This window comes from Pristiophorus japonicus, chromosome 2 (genome assembly GCF_044704955.1).
Source record: "Pristiophorus japonicus isolate sPriJap1 chromosome 2, sPriJap1.hap1, whole genome shotgun sequence".
NCBI classification, from domain to species: domain Eukaryota; kingdom Metazoa; phylum Chordata; class Chondrichthyes; family Pristiophoridae; genus Pristiophorus; species Pristiophorus japonicus.
Genome location: NC_091978.1, coordinates 83,427,018 through 83,443,656, shown reverse-complemented (window position 1 = coordinate 83,443,656; position 16,639 = coordinate 83,427,018). Strand labels below are relative to the sequence as shown.

Below are 16,639 nucleotides of genomic sequence, written 5' to 3'. Positions count from 1 at the left end.
ACCCTCTGGGTGAAAAATATTCTCCCCAAATCCCCTCTAAACTTCCTACCACTTACTTTAAATCTATGCCCCCTGGTTATTGACCCCTCTGCTAAGAGGAATAGATCCTTCCTATCCATTCTATCTCGGCCCCTCATAATATTATACACCTCAATTAGGTCTCCACTCAGCCTCCTCTGTTCCAAAGAAAACAGTCCCAGCCGATCCAATCTTTCCTGATGGCTAAAATTCTCCAGTCCAGGCAACATCCTTGTAAATCTCCTCTGTACCCTCTCTAGTGCAATCACATCCTTCCTGTAATATGGTGACCAGAACTGTACACAGTACTCTAGCTGTGGCCTAACTAGTGTTTGATACAGTTCAAGCATAAACTCTCTGCTCTTATATACCTCAACTAATATAAGCAAGTATCCCATATCTGTTCTTAACCACTTGATCTACGTGTCCTGCTGCCTTCAGGGATCTATGGACATGTACTCCAAGGTCACTCTAGTCCTCTACACTTTGCAGTGTCATGCTATTTATTGTGTATTCCCTTGCCTTGTTAGCCCTCCCCAAATGCATTACCTCATACTTCTCCAGATTGAATTGCATTTGCCACTGTTCTGCCCAGCTGACCAGTTCATTGATATCTTCCTGAAGGTTACAGCTTTCTTCTTCATGATCAACCACACAGCCAATTTTTGTATCATCTCCAAACTTCTTAATTATATTCCCTACATTCAAATCCAAATCATTGATATATACAACAAAAAGTAAGGGACCCAGCACTGATCCCTGCAGAACCCCATTGGAAAAAGCCTTGAAATCACAAAAATACCCATCGACCATTACCCTTAGCTTCCTGCCTCTGAGCCAATTTTGGATCCAACTTGCCACTTTGCCTTGGATCCCATGGGCTTTTACTTTCGTGACCAGTCTGCCATTCAGGACCTTATCAAAAGCTTTGCTGAAATCCATATACACTACATCAAACGCACGACCCTCATCGACCCTCCTTGTTACCTCCTCAAAAAATTCAATCAAGTTAGTGAGACACGACCTTCCCTTAACAAATCCATGCTGACTGTCCTTGACTAATCCGTGTCTTTCGAAATGAAGAGTTATCCTGTCCCTCGAAATTTTTTCCAACAATCTTTCCATCAACAAGGTTAAGCTGACTGACTTTAATTACTTGGTCTGTCCCTTTCTCCCTTTTTAAACAAGGGTACAACATTAGCAGTCCTCCAGCACCAAACCTGTAGCCAGAGAGGATTGGAAAATGATGGTCAGAGCTTCTGCTATTTCCTCTCTTACTTCCTTTAACAGCCTGGGATACATTTCATCCGGGCTTGGGGATTTATCCACTTTCAAAGATGCTAAACCCCTTGTCCTCGCTCACTATGTTTATTTCATCTAATATTTCACACTCCTCTTCCTTGATTGCAATGTCTGCATCGTCCCTCTCTTTTGTGAAAACAGACGCAAAGTATTCATTGAGAACCATACCCACGTCTTCCACCTCCACACACAGTTTACCTTTATGGTCCCGAATAGGCCAGACTCTTTCTTCAGTTGTCCTCTTTCTCTTAAAACATCTCTGGGTTTGTCTTGATTTTACTTGCCAATATATTTTCATGTCCTCTTGTTGCTTTCCTAATTTTCTTTTTAATTTCACCCCTGCACTTTCTATTGTCCGCTAGCGTTTCTGCAGTATTGAGACCTGTCATAAGCTTCACTGTTTTTCTTTAACGTACTCTACATGCCCCTTGACATCCAGGGGTTCCAGATTTTTTAGTCTCACCCTTTTTCTTTAAGGGAACATATTTGCTCTGAACCTTCACTATCTCCTCCTTGAATGCCTCCCACCGCTCTGACTTATTAGTCAGCAAATTGTGTTCGGGAAATTGATGGGATTGAAGCCGATGAATCCCAGAGCCGAATAGTCTGCATCCCAGAGTAATTAAGGAAGTGGTACTAGAAATACTGGATGCATTGGTGATCATTTTCCAACATTCTATAGACTCTGGATCAGTTCCTATGGACTGGAGGGTAGCTAATGTAACACCACTTTTTAAAAAAGGAAGGAGAGAGAAAACAGGGAACTATAGACCGGTCAGCCTGACACCGGTGGTGGGGTAAATGTTGGAATCAATTATTAAAGATATAATAGCAGCGCATTTGGAATGCAGTGAGTGACAGGACCGGTCCAAGTCAGCATGGATTTATGAAAGGGAAATCATGCTTGACAAATCTTCTGGAATTTTTTGAGGATGTAACGAGTAGAGTGGACAAGGGGAAGCCAGTGGATGTGTTGTATTTAGACTTTCAAAAGGCTTTTGACAAGGTCCCACACAAGAGATTAATGTGCAAAATTAAAGCACATGGTATTGGGGGTAATGTACTGATGTGGATAGAGAACTGGTTGGCAGACAGGAAGCAAAGAGTAGGAATAAACGGGTCCTTTTCAGAATGGCAGGCAGTGACTAGTGGGTTACCGCAAGGTTCAGTGCTGGGACCCCAGCTATTTACAATATACATGAATGATTTAGACGAAGAAATTGAATGTAATATCTCCAAGTTTGCAGGTGACACTAATCTGGGTGGTGGTGTGAGCTGTGAGGAGGATGCTAAGAGGCTGCAGGGTGACTTGGACAGGTTGGGTGAGTGGGCAAATGCATGGCAGATGCAGTATAATGTGGATAAATGTGAGGTTATGCACTTTGGTGGCAAAAACACGAAGGCAGAATATTATCTGAATGGCGGCAGATTAGGAAAAGGGGAGGTGCAACGAGACCTGGGTGTCATGGTTCATCAGTCATTGAAAGTTGGCATACAAGTACAGCATGCGGTGAAGAAGGCAAATGGCATGTTGGCCTTTATAGCAAGATGATTTGAGTGTAGGAGCAGGGAGGTCTTACTACAGTTGTACAGGGCCTTGGTGAGGCCACACCTTGAATATTGTGTACAGTTTTGGTCTCCTAATCTGAAGAAGTACATTCTTGCTATTGACGGAGTGCAGCGAAGGTTCACCAGAGTGATGCCCGGGATGGCTGGACTGACATATGAAGAAAGACTGGATCGACAAGGCTTATATTCACAGGAATTTAGAAGAATGAGAGGGGATCTCATAGAAACATATAAAATTCTGACGGGATTGGACAGGTTAGATGCAGGAAGAATGTTCCCGATGTTGGGGAAGTCCAGAACCTGAGGTCACAGTCTAAGGATAAGGGGTAAGCCATTTACGACCGAGATGAGGAGAAACATCTTCACTCAGAGAGTTGTGAGCATGTGGAATTCTCTACCGCAGAAAGTTGTTGAGGCCAGTTCATCAGATATATTCAAAAGGGAGTTAGATGTGGCCCTTACAGCTAAAGGGATCAAGGGGTATGGAGGGAAAGCAGGAATGGGGTACTGAAGTGCACGATCAGCCATGATCATATTGAATGGTGGTGCAGCCTCGAAGGGCTGAATGGCCTACTCCTGCACCTATTTTCTATGTTTCTATGACACTGATGTACCTTCAAGTAACTGTTTCCACTCCACTTTGGTTAAATCACATCTCGACTTAATAAAATTAGCTTTTCCCCAATTGAGAACTTTTATCCTGGTCTATATTTGTCTGTTTCCATAACTACCCCTAATCTAACCAAATTATGATCACGACTACCAAAATGCTCTCCCACTGATACCCCTTCCCAGCTTCATTCCCTGAAACTAATTTCAGAACTGCCATCTCTCTTGTTGGGTTTGCTGCGTACTGGCTAATAAAGTTATCTTGAATGCATTTTAAGAATTTTCTTCCTCTATACCTTTCACACTAATTCTATCCCAGTTATTATTAAGGTAGTTGAAATTCCCTACTATTACTGCCCTATTTATTTTGCACTTCTCAGAAATGTACATACATATTTGCTCTTCTATCTCCCTCTGATTATTTGGGGATCTAAAGTATACTCCCAGTAATGTCACAGCACTACAGGTAAACATCTGACCAGCCCAGTCCAGTTCTGCTTTGCTGAGACAGAAGTACAATTCAATAAGAAAATATAGCCTGAGATTAATTTGTAATCTTTGGTACATAAGAACTTAAGAATTAGGAGCAGGAGACGGCCATTCGGCCACTCGAGCATGCTCCGCCGTTCAATAAGATCATGGCTGATCTTCTACCTCAACTCCACTTTCCTGCACTATCCCTATATCCCAGTACATCAGCTGAAACAATATAAATGCTGGTAAGTCTTCAGTCCAAACAATCCGGGTTTCATTTGTATACTCTACACTTTTAAGCAAGAATATATATTATTTTTCTTGTTGTAACTGAATATTAAATTAATTGTTTCAATAATCAATAAAATGCTCAATAACCAAGTAGATTGACAGGCACACCTTCAACTCCAATGTTGTCAGATCATGCCACCACTCATCATAATTAACAGTAGACAACAATTTGAAAATAATAATGAGTTTGAGCTCTTTTTAAATTTTAGATCTCCTTTGCTAATACAGTTGTACACCACTGATTACAATGCACAACATTAGGTTCACAGTAATTAACTAGATGGGACAAGGCATTGAGTTGAGTGTTCAGGGTCCACATGGAATATTATTCATTGTGAGTTGGTGCTTCATCTGGCTTCACTGTTGCACTGTCAACCAAGCCTACATACTGAATTGTCAGCATTTCTTTGGATCAACCAATGCCATGCCAATCAGCAATGAGATGTTGACGTCTATATTATGTAAATTTTTGTGATCATTCTCCATTGCCCCAAAATAAACAAAAAACAATTTATAAAACAAGCAACTATTCCCAGGAATGATTCCAACTGTCCAGAAATGTATTTAAATAATCTAATAGTTTTCTGACACTTAATGGTGTAATTTGGCAGTTGCTGCTCAAACTTGCTAACCAATGCACAAGAGGGACCATGACAGTTCTGAGGCACAGCTGCTGAGGCTTTCACTGCCATTAAGCTTGTCTTGGCTCAGGAAGCAGTGTCTTTAGCTGTCTCTTTCAATGCTCAAGCACTTGCACTCGAGGTATATAGGCGCATGACCAATGTTAGCTGAAGCCAAGAGATGGGAATGAAGTCATGGCAAAGAAGTGGTGAGATAAATGGCGGTGGAAGGGCCAATTAATATAGACTGTGTGCGCGGCAACATTGAATGAGGACAGGATTGCGTTCAGATGTGAATCCCTCCATAATTGAACAGTTTGCTGACACCCACTGTCTAGATGCACACATAATAAAAAAAAAATCTGGGCCTTTAAGTGTGGCAAGGAGAAAAAAAGCTCCAGCTTGGAAGCTTTGTTGAGAACACTGGAGTTTGTGAGGAGGATTTCATGTAGATAATGTTTTTGATAGTTCTTAATTACAGCTTTTGTCCAACATAAGAAAACTGTCTTTTTAAATTGGCAACCTAAAGAAAAGTTTCTAAAGCACAATCTTCTAAAGCTGGCCTTACCTTTGTCATTAGTATATCTTCTGACAGTTTATATTGAGGTGTCAGATCCACTTCACTTTCTGCACAGTGAATATGTCATTTCAAAGATCCATCAAAATGACTAATAAGGTCTTCAATTATCCTAACCCATTCACATTAGGTATTAAAAGCAACTCATTACTACATCAAGCTCCATTAATGTCCCTGAGCCTTTTGTAATGCCATCAAGATATTTTTGCACAGTCAATTGGAAACACAGAAGAAACATTAACTGAACAGAGCACAGTGTGGTCAGTGAGCCTCACCAATCTTTATAAATGTCTCCCTAAATTAATGTGCATCGGAGCAGCTGTGCGAGTGGCGACTGGGCCACTGTAGGACACCCAAGCATTTTATTTTCAGGAAGTCAGCTACTGATGCCTCTTACATTAATACGTAAACATAAAATAACGGGTAAGTGGAGTGAGCTGCAATTCAGTAACAGGCTTCAGATATCAAAAACTGGGACTGTAGATCGAGCAGTAGGAACACATAATATCTGATCCTGTGAGACTGCAATGCTACCTGTCCTTTTTTGTTTCTATATTTTTTGTGATTGTTTTGCAATTCCCTGAGGTAAGGGATGTCAGTTCTAGAAATGTAACCTCCCCCCGACCCCCCCAACACCCAATACAAGGGATCCAGTGCCAGTATCGAGCACTCGAAGGTCAAGCAGAACAGGACATGGTGAGGGTATATTTTCCAGCCCAGCTAGGCTGACCTCAAGGGTCAGAAGTGGTGCTGATGATTTATCAAGGGAATAATAGTGAAGGTATTCATTTCAAGACCTATTCACACTAGAAGTCGACAGGACCCAGTAAATGTTATTGTAGTCCCAAAAGTCCCAGGCTTGAGATAAGAATACTTAGTATGACTGGGTTCAGAAATGATGTGGTTGGGTTAGGAATTGATGTAGTTGGAAGCACCAAGTGTTTTGGGGCTGGAAATTCGGTTGAAGGTTTTTAAGGTGCTAATGTCGGGTGATCGCTAAATTTAGCACTGGAAAATGGTTAGTGACGCAGCCAAAAAATTCAGTGGTTGTGCCCCGACAGTGGAGTGGAGCACGCTAGGCCGGGTGAGCAAATGGATATCCCATGCCAAAGAGCCGGCTTTGTAGCACTCTAAGAAAGGCAGCCCTGCAAAAAAAAGAATCGGAACAAAAAACATTCCCTATACTTTACCCACCCCAAATAAAGTTGAATTGAAAAAAAAAATACAATCAATCATATTTACCTCATGTAGTCATTCATTCCCTTAAAGCCCTGGACAGCTCTGCCGCCAGCTTTCTCTGGCAGTGTCACTACAGGCCGCTACGGGTGCAGTGCAAACCAAATGTTGCATCCATGTCGATGTCGGGGGTGTTGCACACTGCAGCTACACTCCCGGGTGATAATCTTTAGCGGCGCTGAAACCCGCACACTGAATTTGCCGAGCGGCGCGAATGCCAGTGCTCGCGGCTGCAAACCCGTTAGTGCCTCTGTTCCGACCCTCGCGATGGTTGCTATCCAAATAAATTTATAGCCCTTGATCTCTTGAGTCCAAATCTTATTTTTCTAGAAGGCAGTGACCCTTTAGCTTGGGCATACTTCCATTAGTTAGATTAGTGGGGGAAGACTTGCTATAGCAAATGGACTGCATATTATAGGATGAGAACTAGAGTTAATAGTAAGAATTTCTTTCTGATGAGTGTATAAGTTAGTCATAGTGAAAATGAGGGTAGACTGCTCAAACTCATAGTTTGACTGTCTCACAGAACTGTAGTCTATGCTGGAATGTATGGCATTTCCAAGGGAATCTGCAAGGGTTCCCTTTTAAGTCCGAAATTTTGGGCACTCTGAGGAGTATAATATCTGATGCTATAGAAAACTAAGGCTCTGAACTCCATCAGTTGGTTCTGTCTGGGTTCTCCTTGCTGCAGATATTGTGGCCAGGACCTTGAGGTGGGGCTTCCATGACCTCACAGCAGCTCTACCCCCATGCAGATAGTCAGACATACTTAGGAAGTGCTCAGCAGCAGAGGCATCATGGGAGGAGGCATGGATGAAGAAGGTGCTTCTCAAGATGACTCATCATTCATGCCACTCCGCTGCTCCACTCAAAGAACTCATGCAGAGCCAGAAAGAAAGCAGATCTAAGAAACCATCATAAAAACACAAGTGGTGCCTACAGTTGCAGGTGTATCACCTAGAGGGAGGTAATGAGACACCCTTGTCCCAAGAAGCCATGGGGAAATTCCAACTGCCAACCATCTCACTTCCTTCTCATTATGGTAGCACTAATAGGAATACTAGACTAATTAGTAAGAGACCTTTGCCATTCATTCTGCCAAAGGAGTAGAAAACGCTTAAAACCACATATAAAACGCTAATATTTCATTAATAAATTGTACCCATTTGCATTTGGAGTCCCCTAGTGTCCTTAAACCTTTCTGGTTGAGCCTGCAAGGGATAGTTTTCCTGTAATATTCCATGGTAGGTATGCTTCTGTCTGTAGCTGCACCATTGTTGACTATTGTCTGCTCAATGCCTGCCTCACATTCCTTTTTCTTTTTTTCATCTTTCAGATAACTTAAGAATAGAGGAATCTCTATATTCAAAATAATAACTGGCAGCTAAAACTTTGGGGCAAAATGCTCCATAGTAACCTGACAAAACTGCACCAAAACCAGCTCCAAATAACTATCTGAAGGTAAATTACATTTACAGTAATTTTATTCAATAACAATAGGTCTACTTTTCAGTGTTGTTGTCAGTCCAGAACATGACTGCCCAAAAGATTTTTTTTTTCAAAAGCTAAAGTCACACTACTTTCCTGGCAAGAATCATAGGAATTTATGCATTTTCTGCTAAGCTTGTCATTAATGTCTATTATTTCGATGAATTTCCGCAAAGTTTCTCTCGATCATTTGCTGAAACAGCTGCCAAAACTCCAGAAAAATGGAGTAAATGCCATTTATGCTATTTTTCGGGGTTTCCACGGCTCTTCCGCTGAAGTTACAGCGGATGAACAGGAGATGCCCCGCGGAAATTCATCGCATAATGTTAAAATTAATCTCTCATCTGCTTTCAGCTAAAAATCCTAAGGCCTGCCTTAAGGCCTGACTGGAAATTTCTAGTTTTGGAGATCTGTCGAGCTGGACCTCTATTCAATATTCTGACCCCCAGCGCCTGTTCTGCTCCAGCATAACCAGCCATGGTGATTGGAAAATTTCTCCCTGGAGAGTAATGTTCTTCAACTCTGTATCAATGTCACTGCATCATTTCCACACGTACTGTCTTCATGGCCTCTCTGAGTAATATCATCAGCATCAATGAGGAAGTTTATTGAGATTATCTAGGCACAGTTTACTTTGGGCCTGTACAGGTAGTAGAAAGAAGAAACTTTCATCCCTTCAATCCAGATTGGACTGAAATATCCTCGGTGAAAGACAATATGTTAACCCAATGTGTCACTTATTCTGGCTATAAATATTTTTGAAAGCGTTTTTATAGCAAAGTTTTATTTTTCTTGGTGGCTGTTGTTAGCTTCTAGTTACTTCCAGAGCTATTGGGGATCCTTGGGGAGGAATGATATCAGTGAGTACATGCTATAAACATTGCAACACAAACAAATACCTTGTACTAATCACACAAAGGTTAAAGGAGGGTTACACATTGTTGCAATGTGATATTGGATTCACCTTTCAACTTTAAATATATCAAAGAGATATTATTTCATTTATATTATGTAAAAGATAGAATTTAGTCCTGTCACTTGAAATTCTGGTTTACAACATCGAGTCTCATTATGTTCTGGAAGTGAACGGACGGATGATTATCCAACAGTAATATACTATTACATACATTGTGGCTGACTGTACAACAGGATAATTACCAGAATTTTCTATTAAAAAATGCCTTTGAAGTTGACAGTGGCAAGGGGAGCTATAGTTGAGTCCGCAGGTACTATTCTGAAATGATGGACAATAAGTTGATTAAAGCATTCAACTATCTCTTTACACCTTAATAAACTTGGTGTCCCCTACTCTATCTGGAATTTGCTGAAGACTACGCAGGTAGACAAAATATGGAACACTGGGGAACTTTCCTCAGCTTTTCTCTGGGATTTTCCAGTATTCACTGGGTCTCGAAGTGTATATGGCAGTTACAATCCTGTGCTAATGGACTGATAACTCAAGTAATTGAATATTTCACTTTCAGCCAGAACGTCACAAGGTTAGAGTTTTGCCTAGCTTGCTTGTGCTGGTGCTGTGAGTTTCTCAGTTTGCATCTAGATTGCTAGAGGGAGTACAGTGCAATATTTTTGGCATTGCAATGTAAGAGAACAAAGTTCCATAGGGCAAATAACAACTATGGAGACGACCATCCTGCCCTGCTCTACCCTTCAAGCTAAAGGATTCTTAGGGGACAAAATAGCAACAAAAATATTCAAAGGAAAAAAAGGCTTCAAAAGTACAATCAGTGCTAGGCTCACTCTCGTCTCAGACAGAAGAATGTGATTCAATGGGCCGTAAATTGCAGCCTTTCCGGGTGTGTACAATGTGCACATAGAGGCCTTACAAATGCAGGTTCTCAGCGGCAGTGCGCATTTGCCGAAAACCAACTTTTGCGATCTGTACGCATCCGCGCAGGAAGGACATTCGCAGGCGGAGAATTGGGCAATTACCCAACTCTTGCTCAGCGAATGTCCTTCAAACTCTTATGCCTGGTAAAAGCAGCTGTACAGCCTACTTTTACCAGCATAAGAGTTTTAAAACATAGAAAAATGAAATATTGTTACTTATTTTATATTAAAAACCCTATCCATGTAGGTAAGTTTATTTTTAACACTATTAAAACATTTAAAAAAAACATTTTTCTCCAAAACATTTAATGCAATTTCTATTAATTTAAAAAAAGTGAAGTGTTTTTTTAATTTATGTTCATGTTTTATTTTATTTTAGGAGTGTTCTCATTGATAGTAATGGGAGCTCGGAGATCCCAGTACTATGAATGAGAATACTACATTGTGATTGGTGGTCCAGGCCCACGCGATTCCAGGTTATGCATGCGGTCCCATATGCTGGATTGTGAAACTCGGCCACTGAGCGCAATCCTACGTTCCTTCGGGACCACCAGATATTTTCGTTAAAAAAATTTCACTCGCAGAAAGGCTCTGACCACAATTTCCTCCCCCATTATAGTGGTATTTTCATTTTCCATGCCTTGATTTGTGGACCACAAGGCTGGTTCAAATGAAGGCGGCTCTTTGGCTCTTTTGATCCCATCCTTCCAGAATACCAAACTAAATAACTTCCCATTTAAGCATTTAACTGTTTGTTAAATGAGTCCAGTGTCCTGACATCAATCATACGTTCAGCCAATCTGTCCCAGTTGTTAATTACCTTCCTGTGCCTGTCTTAAACTTGTCCTTCACTACACTGAACCTGTGCCCTTGTCTTACTGCATCAGTGTACCTGAAAATATTGTTCCGAGTTTATTTTTTCTATCTTGTTACGTGCTTTATATGCATATGGGGCGTTCTCTGATATAACTATATGAGGATGCCGAGCTCTAGCTTATCTAATTGTTCCATGTAACTCATCTTTCTGACATCAGTGTTCAGCCTCATTACTCTGCACTACACGACCTCTAAGGCCTGAATTGCATTTAAGTCACAAGTGAGTAAAGCACTATACAGCTTTAGCTTAATGTCTGAAGATTTCAACTCAACTGATTTGGTAATCCAGAATTTTATTTGCTATTTTTCTGCCAACTCATACTATTTGGACATAGTAAGCAATGAGTCAACCACTCTTAGATCTCATTCAACATTCCCATGGCAAGTTCTAACTCACCTATTCATCTGCTTCAGGGATTTATTGGTTCCAGATTCCTGAGCCTACCTAGAACCCCTGCTTCACTAATGTTAAAAGTCCCCAGAGCATAGAAAACATGTGTTTGATGTTGGATGGTATTTTGCTAATGCTCTCCCTAGTACAAAGAAACCTCAGAGAAGCATCTAATTGGCATATTTCAACTCCATAAGGGTCCCTCAGGGGATTGATTTCCTGTCTAACTACACGCTTGCTGTTAAAATATTGGAAGAATTTTTTGGTGTTATGTTTTACATCTGATGCTGTGTTGCTCTGTCTTGGCATCCTTACCTCTTTTTTGATCTGCTTCTATATAATCTTGTATTCAGCCCAGTGGTCACATTCCCCCTTCCTCCTACAAGTCTTTCTTAATCTCTCTATTAATTACCCTGTTAATCCATACCAGAGTAATTTTGTTTACTTTATCCGATGCACTTAGGTATGCATCCATCCTGCAAGCTCTACATAAGGTTTTTTGAAGGATGCCCGTTTATCCTCAACAGATTTATTTTTGAATAATTCCCCCCCCAGTCTAGATAACGAATTTGGCCGTCACATTCATGAAGCTTGGCTGAGTAAAGTTGGACACTAGAGTTAGATTATGTGGTCACATTATTTCCCAAGTTGGATTGTGCTATGGTCACTTTCCAAAGGGTCAGCTATTTCTTGAATTGTGTCTGGTTACTCCCGAGCTGCCTCTTATTGGCTCTCTGATACACTGGGGTAAACTTTCACTTGGCAGAGAGGCATAAAACTGGCATTGTGGAGAAAATCAAATGGTTTCTGTAAAAGTGGCAGATTCATAATGCCAGCTTTATGACCTGGTGGCAAGTTGAAAATCTACGCTATTGTACCAAGGAGCAGTTGTGAATGACATTGATAAGTTTTGAGTCATTCTCGCCAATTCATTCTTAGACTGGCTAATGCCCTCAATCAGTGTTTTCTTTTTCTCATTCACTCTTCTACTATTATTATAAAATGACAAGTCATTCTACTTATTTTGACCCTAAGGTCGATAGCAAGCCCCCAAAGGAAGTGTCTCAGAGCTGAGACTGTCTGCTTCCAGAGGTATTTTGTATAATGGGTTCAGATCCACAGTGGATTAGGCTGAGTCAGTCAAAATCCGATTTAATGTCTGTCTCTTAACAGCCATGAGAGAATGGACAGTCATACCTTTAACTGCACTGTAATCAAACCCAGCTCTCCAGAAGCGAAAGATTTGGAAATGTCCTCGAAATAAAATGAAAAAAACCTTAAGTTTACTCAGAAGTGGTATTGTTTACCGATTAAAATAAAGCAAACTTTCAGAATAATCACTATATGCTGAATGCGATGCCTCAGCATGACATACCCAACAGTATAATAATAACTGCAGAAAAGTTATGCAACAAAATTACTTGCATTGGCATTAATTAGTGTTACATTTTATTTTGCCTCAGCTCCATTCCCTGTCTTGCTTCAGTACATTTGGATCATCACATTGTAGTGAAGCACTGCATCAAGAAACAATGGAGAGGTGGGTTCCAACTGGCCTGTGGCCACATGGTTGTGAAGTCGACACTTCACTGCCCAGGTCACCATGCCAATAATATTCCAGCAACTTTACTCTGTAGTTCATGCTCTTGTTTCCTCTCCCAACTCCTCTTTCTCTTCCTCTACTTCATTATCTTCCTCCTTCTCTCTCTTGGTCTCTCACTCTCTCTCCCTCTCCTGATTTCCCCTTTACACTCTTCTCTCTTTCCAATGATCAGCTTGTCAAATTTGGGTCAGTTTGTTGATGTTGTGCCTTATTTGCTTTTTCAAATTAATAGCTGACAGACAAACACACGTGCCAGAAAGAATGAATGAACAATAACACTTATCTAGAGTGAAAGGTACACATTTAATGTCCGTGATCACTGTGTATTTCAGCTGGTTCAGAAGGTTGAAGATAGTCAAATACTGTATTTGTTTTTTCCTTTATTTCCAGGTCAGCTGCAGCCTCACTCTTGCATTGGGATCGATATGTAGAATGATGGGCGGTAGAAACAGCAGAGTTCCAAGGCAACAGCATAATGCTAAGCTTCAGGTGATGTCACAAACCATCAAAATGGAACTTGAACAGTTTATATCCTGCGTTACCTGAGCATTCAAGATTGTGCTATCTTTAACTCCTTTCTATTATAGATAATTATCTGTATTAATTATCTAAAGTTTTATATATTTCCTTTAACATTTTTTATTAATTTGGCATTTATTTGTGTTTGCTGAGGTGCAGAATGTAATTTCCTTAAAATGAACCATCCCTATTGACAGCATTAAGCAATTTACTATAAAGACAAGGTCATACTACAAGTCTTTGCCTCCAGCCCTTCCTCCCAAAGAAACCCTCAATTTAAAGGAGAGATACTATTAGATTAACATGGCTTTGCGGTTCAGTATAGCTTGTTATACTGATACAAAATTATGAACCATCCATTTAAGCTAGGCTGCACCAAGAAATGAAACTAATGTGCGTATAAAAAGGTTTCTGCTAAAATTGCCAAGGAAATACTACCCCAAGGGATATGGTGTAAAGTCAGGTAAATCGAGTTCAGGTACGGAGCAGCCATGATCGAATTGAATGGTGGAACAGTCTTGAGATGCTGAATGCTGTTCCTATGTTCCTATATAATGGTACTGATTGGTGTGCTACAGAGCCAGATTTAATTCCTGGCCTCAGCTAACATTAGGAAGCTAGCATTAGGCTCAACATCCCTAGGCTAGGGAAGGAAAAATATCAGCCTAGGTTCCTGCTCCTGATTGCTATCCAGTTAGAAAGTGTACATGTGAGAATGCCAGATGAAGGAAGAAGCAACCCATGATGCCATGTATGGTTGAGTAGCACACTGATACTCAATGTATTCACTGGAATTTAGAAGGATGAGAGGGAATCTCATAGAGACATATAAAATTCTGATGGGACTGGACAGGTTAGATGCAGGAAGAATGTTCCTGATGTTGGGGAAGTCTAGAACCAGGAGACACAGTGTAAGGATAAGGGTTAAGCCATTTAGGACTGAGATGAGGAGAAACTTCTTCACTCAGAGAATTGTTAACCTGTGGAATACTCTACTGCAGAGAGTTGTTGAGGCCAGTTCATTGGATATATTCAAGAGGGAGTTAGATATGGCCCTTATGGCTAAAGGGATCAAGGGGTATGGAGAGAAAGCAGGAAAGGGGTACTGAGGTGAATGATCAGCCATGATCTTATTGAATGGTGGTGCAGGCTCGAAGGGCCGAATGACCTACTCCTGCACCTATTTTCTATGTTTCTATGTCAAGGCTCAAATTGAAGAATGACTATTTGGGTGTGATGGTACTTGTGGAGTCACACCCAAGCAGGAGGTATCACCTTCAGGAGAGGAGGAGAGAAAGTTGGGAGGGGGGAGGAAGAGAATACGCCAGTTGCGCAACAAGTTGCTGAGAAATACCAGACTGAGGCAGATACAACTATTTTCTAGTGACAGGTCCGCATCTTCACAATACTGAATAATGATCATTACACACAGCTAGCTGACTATGGCAATTTCATTCATTGACTTTACACATTAAAATCTCCCTTCTTTCCAGATGACGATGCCCATTTAAATATATTTTTTTGCTTTATGACAAAAGAATCCTGTCACAGACAAAGATATTTTACAAGAAAAATATTAAATTGTTTAGATACTAAAAAGAATGGCTCTGTTTTACCAAATAGCCCATTACAGTGCTGAGGCCCAATTTAAATCACATCCTGTTGCTGTAAGCTATGAGGCAGCTATTAAATTGGTAGAAGGCTTTTTTTTTTACACTGAAGCATTACCATCTTACCTTTGCTATTTCCATCAGGCCCTCGAAGGATTGTGCATTCTTCAATGTTACCGAAAGCTTCAAATAGTCTGCGTACGTCCTCCTCTGACTGTTGTTTGTTCAGCATGCCCACAAACAATTTTCTGTCTTCTGGAACAAAAGTTAAAGGTGCTTACCAAATCCTTGCTAGTTCATACTATTTACATTTAGTAATATATATATATATATATATATTTATAAAAAAAAGCAACCTGCATCTTCAATTTGTCTATATTGTACTGTTGTAGTTTCTCAATTTGTTTTAGAAAATATTCACCTTAATGTAGACGGAGGGATGGTTTTAGGTATAGTCATATAAAATACATCAACAATTTGGTGATTTCTCAGTGATGGTATATCTGTTCCATATAAATGTTAAGTTAATTTAAAAAAGGGACATCCACTGCATAATGACAAAAAATGAATTGTTGTATAATTACAATGTTTTAGTCTTTTTAAAAATAATTTTAAGGTAGCTTAGTTAGCAGCATCTTTAGAAAAAAGCATTTTTTTATTGACTTGATATCAAGGTACCGCTGCTATTTGGATTTGAAGTTAGGCATGGTTGTAGCTAAATGCTTGTATTTGTGGATCTCAAATTTGCGAAGGAAAATCCATTTCATGTATGCAGCTTCTGCTGATTCATTTCGTGCTTCTGTTCACTTTTCCATTCTGTCTTAAGATGGCAGCAGTGCCCACATGAGCAGGCAGACACGCAAAGGCAGTAAAGTAGTAACAGATCCAGTTTTTATAATAATGCGGGATTTTTGTTTGCATTTTTTTTTAGCAATCTAACAATTTCATTTTCTTTATCACAAATTATTGGTCAATTTCCTCCCTCGCTTACTCTAGCGAAGACATTGACTCCTGACTGCATACTATTCCATGGGTGCCAGGCACCCTCCTGGTATCTTGCTTAAATGGCCATTATTCAGTGCAAACCTTGGCAGTGAGTAGGCTATTTGACTGTAGGGACATTACAGCCAAACCTGCTTACTCAAGGTCCACACACATACATTTATAAACCGGGGCCACTGGTAACTCTGATTTATTTTTCCTCTCCCTAACACATGGGTGCTGAGGCAAATTTATGGCTCCCTTACTCCTATTCCAGCTAAAGTCAGCTAACTCGCATAGACCAAGGAGCAATTCTGAGGCCTTTCTGGTTCGTGTTGCTCAGTTTCTGGGTAACGGATAATCTGAATGAACCATTGAGAAACTTCTATAGTTATATTCTTCAAAGCAGTTTTTAACGGGCTGCATTTCGTTGCAATTGGAAACTTTGAACATTTAGAATTTGTCAGCTACAGTTTGTCATGCATTAAATGTTCAAAGTGAAATTTTCAGATCTTCAGCATTCACAGATTTTCTTTTTATCTCCACAAATTCAAAATGTATATGCACAAAGATACCTTGATATATACAAGTTCTATCCCTTTTATGTTAGAGGGTAAATTTCGCAAG

The 16,639-nt window shown here is 40.3% G+C and overlaps 1 protein-coding gene across 1 annotated transcript in view; it reads right to left on the bottom strand.

Moving 5' to 3' along the window:
* Positions 1 to 16,639, bottom strand: part of celf4 (CUGBP, Elav-like family member 4) — a 1,192,896-nt gene that overhangs the window by 325,153 nt on the left and 851,104 nt on the right. The window contains exon 4 of the mRNA XM_070862469.1: positions 15,158 to 15,286. Coding sequence (XP_070718570.1) covers positions 15,158 to 15,286 — 129 coding nt within the window. The remainder of the gene's footprint in view (positions 1 to 15,157; positions 15,287 to 16,639) is intronic.